The following is a 19,435-nucleotide window of genomic DNA, read 5'->3' on the forward strand; positions in this document are numbered from 1 at the left end:
TAGAGCGTCGGCTTGGGGACTCAAAGGACCCGGGTTCGATTCCGGTCAAGGGCATGTACCTTGGTTGCGGGTATATCCCCAGTAGGGGGTGTGCAAGAGGCAGCTGATCGATGACTCTCATCGATGTTTCTAACTCTGTATCTCTCTTCCTTCCTCTCTGTACAAAATCAATAAAATATATATTAAAAAAAACAAAAAACTTGATAACAATCAGGAATAGCCACATTAAGTTCCCAGTGGCATAAAATAATTACAATGACATTCTTGTAAATGTTCTCAACTAAAAGCAACAAGAAGGCCTCAACAACTCAATTACCCCAGTGGGTGGAAATGGAGAAGGGGATGCATACTTAAAAGCGGTGAAATGGAAAACACAGCATTTACTTTCTATACAACGTTTTTACCTGGACCAAGAGAACCCCTAAAGTTGTCATGTTCTGGTAATAGTTCTTCTAATTAAAACATATATATATATATATATATTAGTGAACCAAAAAAGTTAAGAAGTCAGAGGGCTCTCTCCCTTTCACTCCATAGGTTCTCAGGTGTCCCTGCCTTCCCAGCTGGCTTTGGCTTCTGAGAGTACCTCTCTCCCCCCCGCCAGCCCTCCTCATTTTGTGTCAAGAGCTCCCCAAGTCCTGGGAAGCAGAAGACATACCCTTCCACGGGAAGGGGCCGGGGTATTATTACCCCAAAATAAGATGGAAACAGCCATGAAAGCCTGGGAGGGGAACTCGGGGCGGAGGATCCCACAAGGGGGATTGGATCTGGTGGGAGAAAGAGTTGGACTGAGGTTAGTCTACAAGAACAGCATAAGCAAAACCATGAGCTACCCCTACGCCTCAGACCTCCTGGTCTCTGTTCAGCAGCCCTGCCCTCCCACTTTGAAGACTCTAGACCTTGGTGAAGAGGGGAGGGAATGGTAGCAGCCTGGACAAAGCCCAGCAGTCTATGAGCCAGCCCATCCTCTCTGGAGACAAAGAGGTAAATTAAACCACAAAGCCTGCTCCTCTTTATTAAAAAAAAACAAAAAACTTGCTCCTTCACTTATTTATTTTCTGTTTCTGAGCTGTCACTTTAAAGAAAATAAATAGATGTGAGCTCTGAGCAGGTGTAGGCCTCATGACCAGAAACACCTCTTCCCCAGAACCCTCAACCGGGAAGCTAAAACAGGTGGAGGCGAGGAGAGCTGGGTTCTATGGTAGTCCAGTGACGGGGGCTCAGGAAGGGAGGCTTCTGGGAGAGACCAGTCATGGCCCCTGCCTTGAGCTCATACCCAGATGTGCCAGAAGCAGAGTTCCAGGGGGTTTGGGAGATCTCGTGCATTGGCAGGTGGCCCACCTGACTCGAAAGGCAGTCCTTGCGGTCCTTATAGACCTGGGAGCAGGCAAAAGGACAGGTGGCAACCTGGGCAGAGCTCATGAGACAGGTGAGGGCCACACATGGTAAGGTACTTCACAGCAGGCTGTGAGATAGCACCAACATGGATAAGATCAGCGTGATCACAAAGAATGTGGTACCCACTGCTTCATGTCCTTGACCTCACCCATGCCCGACAGCGGTCTGCTGTCGGTGTGCCCATGCTGCCAGATGCTGAACAGCCCAGCAGTGTGGGGTAGCCTGGCCTGTGCTCCCGAAGCTCTGAAGCCCTGGAATGTCCACGTCTGATTGATAGCCAGCACAATGCACCCACTTCATTGTGGTTGATAAGATTCAGCTTGCCACAGCCAATGTGCATGGCCAGCATAAATGTGAAGCTCAGCATATTATGGCCTTGAAGAGGCATTGGTCCTCCTAGCTATGACTTGTGGGTACCCATCTCAGAAATGGGTAGTGATGGCAGTACATGTCTACAGCATCGGGTCTATAGACACTGTAGCATATGAGTCCCATGATGCATGAAGGCTACATGGAAATGAACTTGACCATGGAGGTTACAGTCTTGGAGCTGCATCCACTAAATGTCTATAGAGAGGCCAGAGTGTGTGGAGGAGAAAGCAGATGGCAGAGTGCCATTGTTGGCATAAGCAGAGGTCCACAGGAGGCAGAAGTCTTATGTAGGTAGGGGCCAGGTCCCAGAGTGGACTTAGCCACATTGGAACCCATAGGGCCTAGGAGGGGGCTTTGGGGGCCGCCTTACCAGGCCTCACCTGGCTGTGTGTGGCCTATTCCCCAGTAAGTAGTACTGCACTGGGTTGGGCCACAGATCCTCTTTAATAATCTGGGCAACCCTGTCAGCTTCTGGAAGGCTGTGCTGAGAGAACCTGATAAAGAAGCTTTGGACAGTCTCCTGGTTCCCATGCACCAGAGCAGATGGTTCCTGGCCTGGGTGCCATGGAATGTGAATCGCAGTTGACACCACTGGCCTGAGGATCTGCATTCATACTCCTTCACTATCACCTGGTTCCGGAAGTAGGGGTTGCCCCCAAAGCAGAACTTGAACTTGCAGCCTATCCTGGCATTCCTAGGCTCCCTCATCTCCCAGTTGATCAGGTAGCAGAGCATATCTTCATCTCAACGGGTGCCAGAAAGAACTGGCCCGAGATTGGTAGGGCGCTGGCGGTGAAATGCGGGGCTAATCGCGGCTGACAGCTGTGGGTGGCTCAGGAAGGTAGTGACCCAGAAGCCAGGAATATTCTGGATGCAGATAGGCCCAGTCGGCCTGGGCACTCATGGCCTCCAGTGGGTCCATAACTGGGCCATCAGGTTTAGGGGGACCGGTCCTTCCTGCGCCTCCGTCCTTACCTCCAGCTTCTCAGCCACCTGCTGCTCTTGCACCTCCCAATGGGCTTCCTCCAAGAAGATGGCGCCCTCCTAAAATTACTTCTTCCGCCTTCCCGCCCCACTTCAGCACTCAGCACGAGCCCCTCACCCCATCCCCCACCCCTCTATGCCACGGGTTTCTGGGGCCTCGGCCCCAACAAGGCCGTTTTCCAGGTTATGAGCAGTCGCTGCGGAGGCCGCTTCCCGGCTCCCAGGACCTGGCGAGGTGGTCCTGGGCCGGCTTCTCGGAGCCCAAGCCGCCAAGGCCAGGCGTGAGCCCCGCTCTTGGGCGGGGCCGGGCGACGGACGCGCGGTGGTTTCCAGGACCTCAGCTCCCTCCTCCGCCTTCACCTGCGGAAGCCTCTGGCCTGAAGGGGCGGGGCCCCCTGGTAACTTAGGGGACTCCGCGAGGGTGGCAGCTGGCGGAACGTATGGTCTCCAACTATCGATACTTGGTGCACTCCGCCACCTCGCGCCCTCTTATTGGGATGTGACTCGTTAGGATCGCCCGGCTGGGGGCTGGGGGCTAGGAGCTGGGAGCTGGGGGGATAGGGGTGGCGAGCAGGGTCTCGAGAGGCCAGATTTGGCCAAAGAGCAGGAAATTTCCCGGTGGGGATGAAACATCAGGTGCCAGACAGAACTGGCCTGATAGTAGGGCGCTGGTGGTGAATTGCAGGGTTGTACCAAGCAAGGAGCAGCTCTGAGTAAGCATCAGGGGCCAAGCCCAACCCCTGGTTATAGACAGAATTTTCCATCGCAGCTACCACGCCAGGCGATTACCGTTCCCCCCATCTGCGGTGGGCAGGTGGGAGTCTCCAGGTGCCCCCAGTCCTCTGCCGCTTTGGGGTAGCTGTAGGACACCTGCAGCTTTGCACAGGATAAATTACTCAGGCATATGCAGAGGGGCTCAAGAGGTATCCTTTGCAACCAAACTGCGTGCTGCAGTTGACAGTAATAGACAATTCATCAGCACGTGGAGATGCTCCGACTATGTGAAGAAAGGAGAAACAAGGTCCAAGGATCTGGGGCAAGGGAGGGTCTCAAGTACTGCCAACCAGGGAACAGTGGCATCTGCCTGGTTTCATCCCTGCCAGCTGGGCCCTTGTGGCCAGTAGGCTGAAAGGTAGACAATTTGACTTAGACTCTGGGGCTACCCCTTGGCTCTGTACCAAACATTTCACAAATGTGAACTTGAGTCTGAAGTGCAGGGTCTGTGTGCTTGAATAGGTAAGAGATTGGATGGACACCAGTCCCTGCAGCCCAGATCCCACAAATGCATGTGTTCCTGTGGTCTTGGCTTCAAACTGTGTAGCCTGTGGAGGTCACTATACCGATGTCCCTGTTCTGACTTGAAGTTCTTGCCACCACCTCCAGAAAGCCTTCATCCTCCCCTGGCACAACGGATAAGATGGTCTGAGCCCGCAGGCCCATCCTCGGGCACAAACCCCCTAGAGGGCAAGGTGGATTTCACTGGGGCCCTAGCCAGAGACCTGACCCATTGAGATGGACAGTGAACATTTGTCAAGCGGAAGGCCAAAGAGACGAAGGGCCAGCCCACTGCCCTCTTTATACAGAACACCTGTTACACACATTAGTTCATTAATGCCCCTTGGCTCCTGGGTTGGACTCCAGAGTTGCATTACTTGGCTAAGGACACTGGCTCCTGACCGCAGAAAAGCAAGCTCAGTCTGAGCCCTGGATGGGAGGATTTCAGCACAAGTGATGGGACCCAGGAGAGTGACAACTACCTTTATTAGCAACTGACCAAGACATGTCAGCCTCTCAAGTTTGTTTGAATCTGATGGGTCAGCTCAAATGAGCAACGTCAGGTCCTAGCTGTTACCAGATGTGCACTGTGAGCAGTGGATAACATTTTCCTTGGACAACCAATATCCATTCATTCTTCTTCATAATAGTGCCCCAAATTTCCTTTAAGAAACAAAATTTTCCCGTGTCATCACTGGCTTTTAGTCACTGGTTGGGGGATAGCAAAGAATCCCCTCAAAGCCAATGAGACAGGAGATGCTTACTGGAGCTTTTGTGAATAAAAGGACTCTCTCTTCATATTCAGCACTGTGTGAGAATAACAGGTCTGGAATCATAGCAGCAGTCTACTCCTATATAAAGGGACAAGCCACTTTGTAGGCCCTGAGGATGCAGTCACAACTGTGCAAGATAGGGCAGAAAGAAATCAGAATGTTCAGACCAACCTTTTGAATACCTGGATCAATCCTAACCTAAAGACTAGTCTACATCTGGCATTTTCAGTTTCATGAAATCATTAGACCAATATGATTTTCCTGATTTTTGCATCTAAGATTAAGTGATAATATGATGCCACTTTCCTCACAGGCATCCTAGATCTTTTATTTCAAGTTGCATTTTCTAGGTGCCAAAGTGTAGGTCGTTCCTGTCTGTTCTATACTCATCATCTCCTTAGATGCTAAAGATGTTTGGAGGTCCCAATTCTTCCCCAGACTCTCCCAACCCTTTCCCAATCAGATAGGTTCACAACTTCCAAACACATTCAGAAGTTTTTAATAAACAACTTCATTATAAAAACTTTTTTTTGAAAATGTAATTCTGTAAAACATTGAAAATCTACTTTAACAAAGATATGCCCTGTGCATTTTCTAATGGCACTTATATTTTACAATTAAAAACCTTGTTTTATATAAAGCCAAAAATATTCCAAGAGGTTTTTCACTGTTTACAAAGTGCTAGGTTTTTGTCTTGTATTTTCTCTTTAAATAATCTGGCATTACGAAGGAGAGGCTCCAAAGCCTTGACCACTGGGAGGGAGGGGGGGTGTGTGTATGAGAAGAAGTGGTATTTCAGGAGCTCTAGTGCCAAATATGTAGAGGTGGAGATGTGCATATGGGGAGAATCTGCTAAGAAAATCAGCTTATATCTGAAGAAATCAGAATAGAATACTTCTTCCAAACACCTCAACAGAGGCACTAGATTATTATGGTGAAACCTCCTGTCAGAACCACAACACCCTCCCCCCCCGAGCCACAGCCCCTACTCTCCAGTGGTGAAGGTCATAGCCAACTCCTTCCACAGCAGGTTCAGAGCTCCAGGAGAGGCCAGGGTGGGGTCCCAGTTGAATCTGGATTTTTCTGGCCAACACCTGCCTAAGGCAAAGTTTATTACATAAATATCCTTGTTAAAAGCAAAATATTGATCCTGTACAATATAAATTGTGTGTTTTTTTTAATCGTGTTTACAAACAGCTCCTAGATAAAGAGGGGAGATGGACAGGGGGGTGGAAAAATAACTACCAAAATGGGGGGGGGGGCGGGCATGGACTTAAAGGGCTACTAGGGGTAGTTTAGGGTAGTGGGAGAATTTCAACTTAGGACAATAACTACGAGCAAAAAAGTAATCACACCTGCTGCCCAGATTTCCATGAACAAAATGCCATTTGTAAAAGGTTGGGGAGAAAAACCTCATTGGTGCTCCTTTCCCTCTCACGCCTTTACGACGGGCACAGATCCTTGGTGCTGACAGAGCTGGGCATGCTGTCCTCTGGCCCCCAGGACTGCACTCACCGTGACCAGCTCCTGTGCAGGGTGGGAGGCGCCTGCCCCCATTCAGGGCAGCTCATCGCTGACTTAAGTTAGAGGAGATGGTGGGGAGAGGGGGCATTACCCCTTTTTCCTGGTCCCTGTTTGGTGTCTGCCACATGCCCCTCAGGCTCGCCTGGCCTCAGTAAGGGTACTGAAGTGGGTTTGGTACTGAGTGTAGGAACCAGGTCAATAAAGCTTTTTTTTTGCTTTTTTTTTATTATGAAAAGGGAGTTTAAGGAACAGCTAGGTGGCTATGGTTAAAAAAAAAAAAAAAGAAAAGGTAAAGGCAGATGTTCCTCTGCATTTGCAAAGTTCACAGTGATAGGGAAATTCCTGTGGGTGGTGAGGGCACTGAAGGAAGAGGAGAGGGAGCAGGAGGGAAAGAAGGGGAGGAGGCAAGGCTCCAATTACAAGGTTTTAAATAGTTGCTCTGCCTGTCCTATGAGTTTCCCAGCATCACTAATGGCGGAGAGGATTCAAGGAAGGGACAGGAAAGAGCAGGCGGAAAGGAGGGGTCTCCCCCCACAGCTTGAGACTATATTCTGTGGCCAGAGGCCCATTTGCCTCTGTAAACGATGGGTGCAGGGAAGTGGTAAAGGGTGACTGGGTCTAGCGACGAAGACCAGAGACAAGGAGAATGGCAGCACTGAGTCCTGCTTGGATCCTCACATACCATTTCCTGTAATACGAGTCCCAATAACATGCACAGCATGCAGGAGGTGGCTGCGTACCAAGTGGACGCTTTTTTAAAATAAACCTTAATCAGTCCCTGGGACTCACTGAAACTAATTTTTAGAAGCAAATTACCTAGTCTGATTTCAACCTTGCCAGATATTTATATCTGGTTTTATTTTTTAAAGGTATTCCAAGATACCCTGCCTAAATCAAAACATGCTTAGTCACTCCACAGTGCTTCCAATCAAGGGCTAGAGAGCTACATTTTAAGGCTTTCACCTCAAACAGAGAGTACTGGCCTGGGCTGAAGCAGAAGCCTGGGTCCTGGGCCTGCTCAGTTTCCGATAATAAACCAAAGTTATTTCTAGACGGAAGGGGAAGAGGGGGGAGACTGGGAGGAGGCTGAGGCAGTTCCTCGGTAGTTTGTCCTGAAATCCTAGTGGAGAGGCCAGCATGAGGCACCTGCTATGAGAAGTGCCCAGAAACTGCTGGCTGCATCTGTTTGAGTCAACAGTAAAGAGGTAGAAGTGTGTTTCTGAATCAGTGGAGGTGTCTCAGGAGAGTCCCACATTGGTGGTCCCTGAGCTATCTCCCTTCCATGAGTGGGAAGAGTGCCCACGCAGAACTGAGATGAAGCAGGGATGGGGTTCGGCTGGGCAAGCTGTGCTGTCTGTGGCAGAGAGCCCCACAGTCAGAAGAACTAATCATTTGTTGCAAGTAATCTTGCTGAGTATTGGGGGCAAAATGGAGGGGGCCACAAGAGGAAGGTGGAAGTTCTTGGATAGAGAGCAGAAAAGCCTATGTACAGTGGCCCTGAGTCCAAGGGAACTGCAAAGGAGAGGAGAGAGGGGGACACGGTGGGTAAGAAAAGTTTGGTGTGGGAAGGAAGCAACGATGCACCCATAGATTAGGACTCAACTATCTGCCCAGTCCTAACTTTCTGAAAACTCCTCTTCCCACAGCTTCCTGGAAAGGAGACAGGTACGAGACAAATGAGGGGTTCACACCCTCTCCTTTGCTATTCACACCAGCCTAGAACCGAAGCCCCTCCTAAGACTCATGATAACAGCTCATGATGCTCATGGTAGGGGTTAGGGGATGGGGAGGTGATGGAAGTGGGCATTCCTTTTATTTCTTCCCCTTTCCAGTTCAAGAGGAGAATGAGGGGGTCATGATGTATACTTGGAGAGAAGTAGAATTGCAGACCTGTGAGAAAACTGCTCCAATCTTCTTGCCTGTCTCCCGCAGACACTGCTGAGGAAGCCAGGAACAGACAGTCACGGAAGATGGCAGAGACTGAAGCAGTCCAAAGTCAGTTTATTTCCCCACAGGGGAAAAATGTGACCTCAAGTGAAGAGAAGTCAGTGAGACCCGACTCCGCCTTGTAAACAGGGCTCCGGTTAACACCAGGTACCAAAAGGCTCCAGCTGGTGCCAACTGGAATGGACTGGTGGGAATGAATTCACGGTGTGTAAACAATGTTCACTGCAATCATTCTAAGGCTAACAGCTCGGCAAGGGAGGTGAAATGGTGTGTCTGAAGCGACTGTGTAAACAGCACTGTTGCTGGACAACACTGACGGAAAACGGAGGTGCTGGCGCAGGAAGGATGGGATAATGGGGAACAGAGGCCCTCGCTCCTGCCCGCTGGTTGGAAGCAGGTGATGGAGCCCAGTGACCCTCTGCCATCAGGGCCTGACCAACTGTTGGGTCTGCAGGTGGGGACCAGAAGGCGGGCTTCTTCGGCTATTTTTCTCGAGGTCATCCAAAGTGAAAGCCTCTGTGTCTCCAACAGGTCACCCCTTCTCCAAAGAGAATGAGGTTCTGACACTTTGGAGAAAGAGAGGACTAAGTGTGGCTCCCGATTCAGATTTAAAAAAATAAAAGTAAAAATACCTGAAGTCCTATAGTATGTAATCTTTTCATGGGGTTGGGGCTCAAAGCTCCTCTTGGAACTGATCCTGGAGCCTGAGCCCCGAACCAAGTGCTCCATACAGATACTGGGGGTTTTTCTGTCTGAACCCAGCTCTGAAAGCTCAGCTGCCGTTATGGGGGGTGCAGATAGGATGGGTACTGAAGCACCCTGACAGAGTTCAAGACTGAACTGAGGGCCTCCTTGGGGGCTACTGGAATGCCTGGTGGAAACGAGGCAGGGTGGTGGTGCTCAGGCCGGAGGTGAAAACAGGAGGCAAGGAGTGCAGAGGCCCGAAGTTCAGAGGTCCCCCAGCTCCCGGGGAATCTTGAGGCTGAGCTTGCAATGTGGTGAGCAGGGGCTGGGCCTCAGCCTGGGAGTAGCCCATGACCAGGCCTCCTGTGGCCCCAGGAGGGTTACAGGAGGGCAGGTTGAGTGGAAGAAAGCCCAGTAAGTGGGAGAAGTCCACATTAGCAGCGCAGAGGGCCTCAGAGAGGTTGGCGGGGCTCTTGGTGAGCAGTGCTTCGTCTAGGAGGGCCGCAGCTGCCGCCGGCTGAGGTGAGGCGGGCTGGGGTTCTGCGGATGAGAGAGACAGGCTTCCAGGAAGTTCCGCCATAAAACTATCCACCTCCACTTTGGGCAATTTGTCGGGCAAGTATGAGGTAGATCCAAGCTGGTATTTTGGAGGAAGCTGAGCTGGAGAAGAGATAGGTGAAGATTCCAGAGGATAGCTCATACCCATGGGCAGTGTGTTGTGCACCAGGGAGTGTGGCATGCCTGCACTGGGCATGGTAGGGATGTGGGCGCCATACATGCCCATGGGTAACATACTAGGGAAGGCCTTGGCCCCCATCATGTCCCGAGAAGCCATGCACAGCACAGGGCTCAGCTCTTCCTTCACACTGACGGTGGAGCTGCAGCTGAGTAGGCCTAACATGTCCACTGGCTCTGTCTTAATTTTGAGCAACTCCTGCGAGTGGCTCTTCTTGACATGCCGTGTCAGGTGGTCCTTGCGGCCAAACCGCTGGGCACAGTACTGGCAGAGGAAGTCCTTCCGGCCTGTGTGCACCACTAGGTGCCTCCGCACATCCTTACGAGTATAGAAACGCCGGTCACAGTGGTCACAGGGGTGCTTCTTTTCCTTGGCACCCCCTGCTACCCGGCGCGAGTGAGCCTTCAGGTGCTCTAGCAGGGCCTGGGTACTCTCAAAGTTCTGCAGGCACACCTTACAGCTGAGGTCACCGTTGCTAGCGGCATGCATGGCCAGATGGCGTCGGTAGCCCAGCTTTGTATTGTAATTCTTACCGCACTCGGAACAGTGAAGAGCCTCTTTGTTGGGGTCGTGGGTCTGTAGGTGGTTCCGGAGATGGTCCTTGCGGTGAAACATTTTATCACAGTACATGCACTGGTGTGGTTTTTGGGCTGAGTGGGTAGCCATGTGCCTGGAATAGGGATGAAGGAAAAGAAAGACGAGATCACAGGGCTAGCCAGACAACTGAGGTGCCTATTATCAGGGAACCAGGTATAAAAATTATGGTAGGACCATGCAATGGAATGGATGGAATACCATGCCAACTATACACTGAGTGGCCAGATTATGATGATCTCTGAACGCATAATAATCTGGCCACTCAGTGTATATCCTATATAATAAAAGGCTAATATGAAAATTGTCCCCTCAACCAGGAGTTAGACCAGCAGGCAGGCCGTCCAACCGCCCATGTCCCCTCCCCCTGGCCAGGCTGGCGGGACCCCACCCATGCACGAATTCATGTACTGAGTCTCTAATATATATCTCAAACACACACACACACACACACACACACACACACACACACACACACAACTGAGTGGCCAGATTATTATGCGTTCAGAGATCATCATAATCTGGCCATTCAGTGTATTCTAGATATCCTTGCCCACCTGAAGAATCATATATAGGATGGGGGGGCAAAAGTAGGTTACAGCTGTCTGTAGAAAAAACAATAATAAATAATAATACAAAAAACTATTTCATATCCTCACACTGTAAACCTACTTTGCTCCACCCTATATGTACTATTTTCTTTCAGCCTGTGTATTTAGTAGCAAAACATCAGGAACAACCTAAATATTCATCAATAGGGGACTGGTTAAATAAATTATGACAAATTCATAAAATAACTCAACTTTTAAAAATAAGGCAGTTTCCCATGTACCCACAGGGAAAAGCTCCTAAAATACAGTAAATGGGAAAGCAATGAGACAGAAGACTACATATAGACTGGCACTATGCATACAAAAAGAGAAAAATATGTGTAAGTTTGGTTATATGTGCTTAAAATATTTCTGGAAGGACATAAAAGAAACTGACAACATTGGTTGCCTTTGGGGAGAAGACACATGTGGCTTATGGGTGTGATGGAGCATTTTCATTCTACCTTTTAGTACCTTTTGAATTATGTGAATGTATTTCCTTTTTAATAAATTATATTTAAAAAATTTTAATCACACAATAAAGGGAAAATGAAGTTTAGATAAACTTCCTGATCTGGGGCTGAGTCAAAAAAGGAAGTTCAATATAATGTATGCAATACAATCCCTTGTGAAAATAAAGAAGGAATACATGTTTGAATGCCTCAGCAAAGACACCTAAGAAACTGACCTTCCCCTCACCTCTCTGGGTGCCTTTGGGGAGAAGAATAGTGACTTCAAATGTGAAGACCATTCATTTTTCACTGCATGTCCATTTGTATCACTTAAATTGTTTGCCATGTAAACCAGCAACATATTTTAAATGTTTTCCTGGTACAGCAGTGTCCGCTGGTTTACCTGCTCCCTGCTGGCTGGAAAACAGCTGAGAGTCTAGGAATTACAATCCAGAGCTCCATAATACATTCAGAATCAACTCAGCAAGACTTTTAGGGCCCACCATTTGCTAGGCCCAGTGTGAGCTGAGTCATTGACCTTGTTCCTCATAAGAGGCTGAAAGCATAGAGCAGTCCCACCTATCAGTAAATAAGTGGCAGAAACTAAATTTAAACACAGACCTTCCTGAGAACTGGGTTCTTAGGTATGCCACCACTGTTTCTAGTATGGCACCCAGTGATCTTTTCTACCTAACGAGCATCAAACCTCCCCACTCCTCTCATGCTCCTCTCTTGCTCACGCGTATGAGGGTTACCATTGACCTCCTATGACATAACTGACATGATAATGTATGAGAAGTGCTGAGTGACCCACAGCCTACTTCCCTCATTTAGCAAGTAAAGAAACTGAAGCTCAAAGAGGTTCAGAAACTAACCTAAGATCACACAATAGGTGGAGTCAGAGGTCATGCCTCCTGGACTAGGACCTTTATTACAGCCTCCCCTTGTCACCTAGACTGTCACTATGACGGTTTAAGAGGGAAGCATTTGAGATCATGCTCCCCAGCATATATCATCAATTTGGTTCAAATAAACACATAAAAATTCTAAAAAAAAAAAAAAAAGATGGTTTAACAGGACAGCTCCAACAGGCATCTACCTAAGACAATGGAGCACACAGAATCAAAGCATTCCTGAGGCCCACAGAACTGTCATGAGGGCAATTCTGGGCCCCTACTCCCGTTACCTGTTTTAGTTCCTTCCTATCAACCGTTTTCCAGAGAAGGAACTGGGGCTTTCTGTGGTCACCTTGTTCATATATTTACATATTTGCTCTCTGTCTACATTAAGACAGTAAACTCAAGGAGGACCAGCACTCCCATCTATCTGTGCAGGTATGTAGCAGGAGCTCAGTAAATCATGATAGATGAATAGATAAAAGACTGCATCAGGCAGCTCATCTCATTTGTGAGCATATTCATGTTCCTTTAACAGAAAAGCAAGGATAAAATCAAAACTGCTTTTAGTTGGCCCTTTTCTCTTCACAGCCGCTCTGCTTACATTCAATTTCACTTCAGCAGGGGTTATTGGGCTGACAAGTTTCAGGAAAGCCACCGACCCAGAGGACACCAGGGGCTCTACAGACACAGAAGCAATCATCTGGAGGACAGGCTGGTTCAGCAGAAGAGGCACTGTGGTACCAAAGAAGCTATGTGACCGTGTGTAAGTTACTTTCCTACTCTGAGCCTCCACTTTAAAATTTGTAGATTAGATCACAGCATCTCTTTTTCCTTCTAAAGTTCTAAGATGGATTCCTAATTTCTGGCCAAGATTTTCACTGTTACCTTACAGGAAACCGGTATAGAAAAAAAATGTTCAATCTAGTTTGTTCATGGCTATGATATTGTACCCACACATTCTAGTGTTTGAATAAAAAAAAAAAAAACACCATTATTTTTTAGTGGGTGACCCCAAATGGTTGGAATTCAGGGTAAATTTATGAGACAAATTAACCTCTACTCTTCTCTCACACACCAATCTGGCTTTGTCCTCTGGGAACCCCAGGACAGAAAGAGGTATGGGATTGTCACCTACCTATACAGCTTATACTTGGAGGCAAAAGACTTGCCACAGTGCAGCTGAGGGCAGCTATATGGTCTCTGCTCTGGATGGGGAAGGCTGTGAGGCCTCAGCTTCTCCCCATTTGAGAAGGGTGGCCCCGAGATTTCACATTGGCACTTCACTTGACTCTCCGCCTCCCGGACCCGAGGCCTGGGAACTATTTTCCAGCCCACTTCCTCCTGCTTTGCATCTTGAATCCAGGGGGGGACGCTGGTGAAAAATGTGGTCATGGCAAGGCTAATGGCGAAGGGCCATGTTACTCAGATAGCCTCCCCATCGGCTTCACACGGCTCTCTGCTCTGTCACAGCTTCCACCGCAGCCTTCAGAAAACAATCTCTTCACCTGAAACATTAGAACACCTGGTGTTAGGGAGCCCAATACCATGGAAATATGGGTTCTGGAGGCAGACAGAGCCCGTCCCAACCCCAGCCCTTCCAATCACTTCCCTGAACGGCTTCCTCACATACAAAATAAGCTTAATAACCTCTTAAATCATAAGAATGTTTTGAAGACTAAATCGGATAATATAAAACACTCAGGGAACCTACTAAGAGCTTAGTGGTAACCATTATTCACTAATATCACCTAGACTACTGGAAACAAGATAATCTGAGGAAATAAAAGCCCTAAATTCCAAACTTTCTCTCCTACATCCTTCCCACTAAACTTAAGAGATAGCAGCATATTCTCTTCCTCCTCGTTACCCTAACTCCCCCTCACCCACTATTTTCTAGAATTCTCCTCCTCATGGAGGTGCTAAGGAGCAATAAAACGCCCAAAAGGCAACAGAGAAGAAGGAAAAGGAAAAGGAAAAGCCTTTACTTAGGAAATTTACACCCTGAAAAGTCAGCCCCTGTGCCAGATGTGTTGTTGTTTTTTTGTTTTAAATATGCCTCCTGCATGCCCCCTACTGGGATCAAGCCCACAACCTGAGCTTGTGCTCTGACTGGGAATCGAACTGGGGACCTCTTGGTCCATAGGATGAAGCTCAATCCACTGAGCCACACCAGCCAGGCCAAATATATTTCTTAGCAGCACATCCACATCAAGAGATTCTGTCTAAGGAGGCAACAGCACACTCAGGATTTCCACTAAACCAGTGTTGGTCCCATCCTGCCCTTCACTGCTTCTCTGAGTCTTTTTGTCTCAGGACCAGACCATTCTTCTTCAGCAAAGCCTGTCCAATGCCCCAAGCTGCTGGTGGCCCCTCCTATAGAACTTCACAGTGCACATTCATTTCTCCATTACAAGCAGGTTAACAACATACTTGCATTAGAACTTAGTCTCCTCCACCAAACTCTGATTCTTTGAGGGCTCAGGACATCTCTTTCATCTCCATACACCTAGCATCTAGAAAAGGACCCTCAACTTTCTTTTAGGTGAGTAAATTAATCGTTGAATATAAGTTGATTCTCATAGGCTTAACTTAGATCAGGAAGTTCTGGTTTAAACTAGAACATTACAGCACTTCCAAAGTGTGAAGCCATTACCCTGAAGTATGACCCTTTCTTTTATTAAGTAGGAGGATTGGGGAGAGGTGAGGCTGGAGAAGTGTCAGTACTTCTTTCCTGACATCAACTCAGACGAGGAGGATAGGAGTTACCAAACTGACTCAAAAGGGGGACAACAGATCCACATTCACACTCACAAGCTCATCACAGATTACCAATTGCAATGCAACTTGCTACAACAGGGATTCCCTTTGAAGAGGTCGTGCCAAAATATGGTCATGAGACCTTTTCCATGAGGGAGCAGAGAGGGTATCTGGGGGTTGTCCACGAGAATCTGGGGAGGGAGCCAACCATACACACTAGCTGTGAGCCACAGGATGCTTGCTCAGCTCGTTAGCAACTGCTGCTTACAGTGACCATTCATTCAACAGACTGGCCTTGAACGAGATGATAGGATCAGCGGGTTCATGCCCTAGAGAGCTTTGCTCATCATTAACATGAGCTATGTCCTGTTCAGGAACCATTCCACTTGTTGAAGAAACGTTGCAATGTAATATGATAAACATTTCCCCATCATGAGTGAAGATTTGCCTAGAATGATTTGCACAAAGGTGGCCGCACTTTCCATGAATCACATGCTGGTGAGGTATAGGTAGCACCAAAAACTAGTCCCACTTGAACCTTCAAGTCAAGGCCCATTTACCTACTTCATTATAAACCTCAAAGGTCCCTGACGCCTTGCTTTCAATGTTTAAGTATCCTTCTTCACAAGGGTAGAATTACCTGTTTATAATACCAGCAATTACTATGCACCTTGGAATTGGGTAGATAGGAAGCTCAAGTTTGAGGGGATTTCCTTTACCTTCAAAGTCAAATTCTGCTTCCTCTTGATATCTGAAATCATGCACCTCAACCTCTGGAAAGTTGGGAATGACAGCCAGAGGGAAGCAAGTTGCACCACTCTGGCTAATGTGAGAGGGGAGCCCGCCCTGGAAATTCCGCACAAACTCAGAAAGAGAGCAGTACATCCCCCACCTCCCACACGTCCACCTCATCTGTTCTGAACAAGCACAAACAAGACACAGCAATTTAGTATGAGTAATGGGCTTCTAGGAAACAGGCTCACAAGGTTGTACTCAGAGAACCAAAGGAGGAAGCCAGCAGCCATGTGCTTGCCTTGATCTGCATTTAATGGGGCTATGGCTTTCAAAAGAAAACAGCCAACACCCTGATCCTTCTTACCCTAGCTTTTAAAAAGGCACAGCGGAAGTCCTTACCTATAGTCACTGAAAAGCTGTTGGATAACCAAAGCTGCTAGGGTTACCTTAAGTAGTTTTTTTGGGAATCTAGTCTCTCTCCCTTTATCCTTTGTCTGCAAACTCCTCTCCTCCAGAAAGAGTCCTGAGCTTTTCTCACATCATCAGGCCGACTCCTTCAGTTCTTCCTTGGCAAAACTGTCAAAGAATTCTGCTTCTCTTTCAAAGCTACTCTTCTGGTCTCACATGCTAACTTTAACTACAGAGAAGCTGACAGAACCTGTTCCCATAAAACAAACACAATCACTCCCAGTTACTGGTATAGCTCAGTATATTTTCATCCTAAGATTCCTTCTGGCACCTGATCTGAAGAGGGAGGTAGCGTGGAAAGAACCTTGGACTTGCTATCAGAAGAGCTGCCACTCACTGACTGTGAGACTATGAGCAGGTTATTTTGTTTCTCTGAACCTCCGTTTCCTCAATTTCTAAGATAGAGATTTATTGAGAACATTTGAGATCTTGCTTTCTGACCTCAGTCTGGCTGAAATAAATGGTTATAAATTTTTTTTAAATAAAATTGAGATATATTATACTTAACTACAATATTCTCATGGAGGATTAAATGAAATAATACTCCTGAAAGCACCTGACATATAAAATGTGTGAATACACAGTGTCATCTCTGACATGTAATTTGTGTCTGCCTCTTTTCCACATGGGGCCTGAGTAGGGCTCCTTTTTTCCCTCCCCTTTAATGTTACTTTTCAGACCTCAGCTTCCTTCCCTTCCCAGCATCTCCCCAGAATGCAACCTTCCTCTTTTCCCCTCACAATTAACCCTCAGTGATCCCTTCTAACCAGTCCCTCTTTACTTCGCCTTCCTGGGCCAGGGTTCTCTCCCTTTAGGCATCTCTTCTGTTATTAAGTCTCTGTGCCACAAACACAAGTGCCTGCTAAAAACTCGATGGCCCTCTTTGGAAGTTGAAAGGAGACCAGTTGCTGCCTAGTCTGTCTGTCCTCTGTTGTGAGCTACCATACCCGCTGCCTTCTGATGAAACTAGTTTTTATGATGTTACATCATCTCTATAGAAACTGTGTTCTTTCTCCATTATTAGCCTATTTCCTCATCTGTAAAGCTAAAAATACTAACCTCACAGGCTCGCTGTAAGGATTATGATAGTCAGGTATGCAAAGAGCTCAGCATAGGGCCTCTCTTGCAGTAAGTGCCCAACAAAAGGAAGCTATTATCTTTGTCTTTGTATTGAGTTGCCTGTTCCCACCTTCTGCTGCCACATTAGAATTCTCCCAACCCTCTCAAAACGCTGTTGAGAAACAGCCCTCCTACAGCAGGGAAAGGGTTAATCTCTAAGTGTTCTTAACTAGAGAGACCCACCGAGGATTAACAGCTCCACTTCAGTGACTACCCTAAAATAGCTTTTATCCCTCCTGCCTAAGAGCTACTTGGGGATCTGAAGAACTCAATTCAACACCTGCCGGGGAGGAAACACACCCTGGAACCCATTCCTTGGGGTGGATAGGATCTTCCCTTAAGCAGAACCCAAAATAGCAACTGGGAAAGTATAAATAGACTTAAAGGGGGGGGGAACCTCAACAACAAACAACAGATCCTGACCTGGGCACCAGAAATGAATCCAAAGGACACAGTGACTGGCTGGAAAACAGTGGGGAGCGGAGGATGAGAGTAGCTGCCCCCCTCACTCCTCACTCCCTCACACTGGGGAGTGGTGGGAGAGTTAAATTACAGGGGCAGGAGAGTCTCCGTGGCTTGCATCATTCATTCCAGGAGACATCAAACTGGATCTGCAGGGGTTGGATCTACTCTGGGGCTGCTAGTTCTGTCAGTTTAGACGGGCCCCTCTCCGGAGTCCCTTCGACTCGCCATTTCCTCTCATTCCCGCTGCCTCCCCCTCCGGAGGAAGCCTTGAGAAAAGGGCTGTAACTCACTACAGCCCCACTTTCACCAAGACGAAAGCTGCTTAGACACCCACCCCCACCCCCACCCCGGTCCCAATCTGGTGGCCTTACCTAGGGGATGGGGGTGGGGGATTAGAAACCCAAGGCCAGCCTCTATCAGAGCCCTGAACTGACAGGTGGAAAAACACACAAGCCAGAAGACAAGCTACACTGGCAGGTGAAAGCACCAACAGCTCCCCCACACCAGTTGTCCCCACTTCGTCCACCTTACGGGTCCCTTCCCCCACCGCGCTGGGGCCACAGCGTGGGGCTGGAACCGCAGGGAACAACGCGGCTCCCCCGGCAGCTTCCAGACTCTAGAGTCTAGAAGGTTTCATTCTTCTGGGGCTGGGAGAGATGGGAGTGGACGCGGGGAGGCTGCCGGGGGAAGGATCGGCTGCTGGGTTTGGAGATCTCAGGAGTAGGAAAAAAGGGCAAGTATGGCAAGGAATCATGAGCAAGCTCACTGGATCTCTAAGGGACCCCCCCCCCCCCAAAAAAAAAAAGGCATTGGGGAATTATGAGGACTGGAAAGTTCCAGATAGTCACAAGTGAATTCCCCGAATTTCAAGAGTCCGGACATGAGTGTTCGGATAGAAGTTACTTAAATTTAGGGAATAGGGTCACTGCGGAGGGAACTACAGGAGGTCCTATCTGGGTTTCTAAAACCAAAACCAAGTATTTGAGGGAAGCCTCGAAAAGGGTTGTGAGGTTTTGGAAAATGAAACAGAGGGTAAAGAGCGGGCTCTGGAGCGGGGAGGGGGGTCTGTCGGTCTGAGTAGGCGTGTCCGCGGGGAGGGAGCAGGTGCAGCTTCTCTGGGTCTCCAGGGACCCCGGGGCCGGGGCGGTGGACCCTTCGGGCTGCGTCTCCAAGTCTCGGGAGGGGAGTGGGGGGTGCCGTGGAGTTTCTTCGCGCCCCCCAGACCCAGGTATCCGGTCCGGGGAGAGTTTTCGTCACCACGGGGCCTATCTGGGCCCGGGCTGACGCAGAGGGGCCCCGGTCGGGGGTGTGGACGGCCGCGCTGAGGGGCCCAAGAAGAGGGGCGCCGTCGCCCCGGGTGCCGGGCGCGCGCGCGGGCGCAACGAGACGGCCTCCCGCCCCGCTCCCCGCCGCCCCCTGGGGCCCTCGCCGGCACTCACCGCGCTCGGGGCCCCGCACTGCGGGCCGGGCCGCGCTCGGGCTCCGCCGGGCCCGCTCAGGCCCCGGTAGTGGCGGCGGTCGGGCCATTGTACGGTGCATTGTGGGAGCCGCGCGAGCGGGCGCTCGGGCAGTGGAGGGGGCGGTGCCGCGGGGTCTCTATGGTCCCGCCCGCCCGCCGGCTAGAGCGGCCGGGGCGGTGCGCGGGCGGCGCGCGCGGGGGCCG

The 19,435-nt window shown here is 49.1% G+C and overlaps 2 protein-coding genes across 3 annotated transcripts; both read right to left on the reverse strand.

Annotated features, from left to right (window-relative positions):
• Positions 1 to 550: 550 nt before the first annotated feature.
• LOC311624702 (putative testis-specific Y-encoded-like protein 3) lies at positions 551 to 4,194 on the reverse strand (the record flags this gene model as incomplete). The annotated part of the gene is given in 5 exon segments (XM_084888274.1): positions 551 to 2,364; positions 2,367 to 2,513; positions 2,562 to 2,637; positions 3,544 to 3,630; positions 4,069 to 4,194. Coding segments are annotated over 5 exon segments (654 nt in total). The 3' UTR covers positions 551 to 2,146.
• Positions 4,195 to 6,530: 2,336 nt separating this feature from the next.
• Positions 6,531 to 19,330, reverse strand: PLAGL2 (PLAG1 like zinc finger 2). 2 transcript variants are annotated; one of them, XM_084887908.1, is made up of 3 exons: positions 19,212 to 19,330; positions 13,364 to 13,733; positions 6,531 to 10,363 (listed from the first exon to the last, which is right to left on the reverse strand). In XM_084887908.1, the coding sequence occupies exons 2-3, from the start codon at positions 13,618 to 13,620 to the stop codon at positions 9,133 to 9,135; spliced, it is 1,488 nt and encodes a 495-aa protein (XP_084744034.1). In that variant the 5' UTR covers positions 13,621 to 13,733; positions 19,212 to 19,330; the 3' UTR covers positions 6,531 to 9,132. The 2 variants fall into 2 exon arrangements, with proteins under 2 accessions (XP_084744034.1, XP_084744035.1); XM_084887909.1 differs by lacking the exon at positions 13,364 to 13,733 and having other exon boundaries at positions 19,212 to 19,318.
• Positions 19,331 to 19,435: the final 105 nt, after the last annotated feature.

Source organism: Pipistrellus hanaki, assembly GCF_964339955.1.
Source record: "Pipistrellus hanaki genome assembly, chromosome: 6".
Classification (NCBI taxonomy): Eukaryota; Metazoa; Chordata; class Mammalia; order Chiroptera; family Vespertilionidae; genus Pipistrellus; species Pipistrellus hanaki.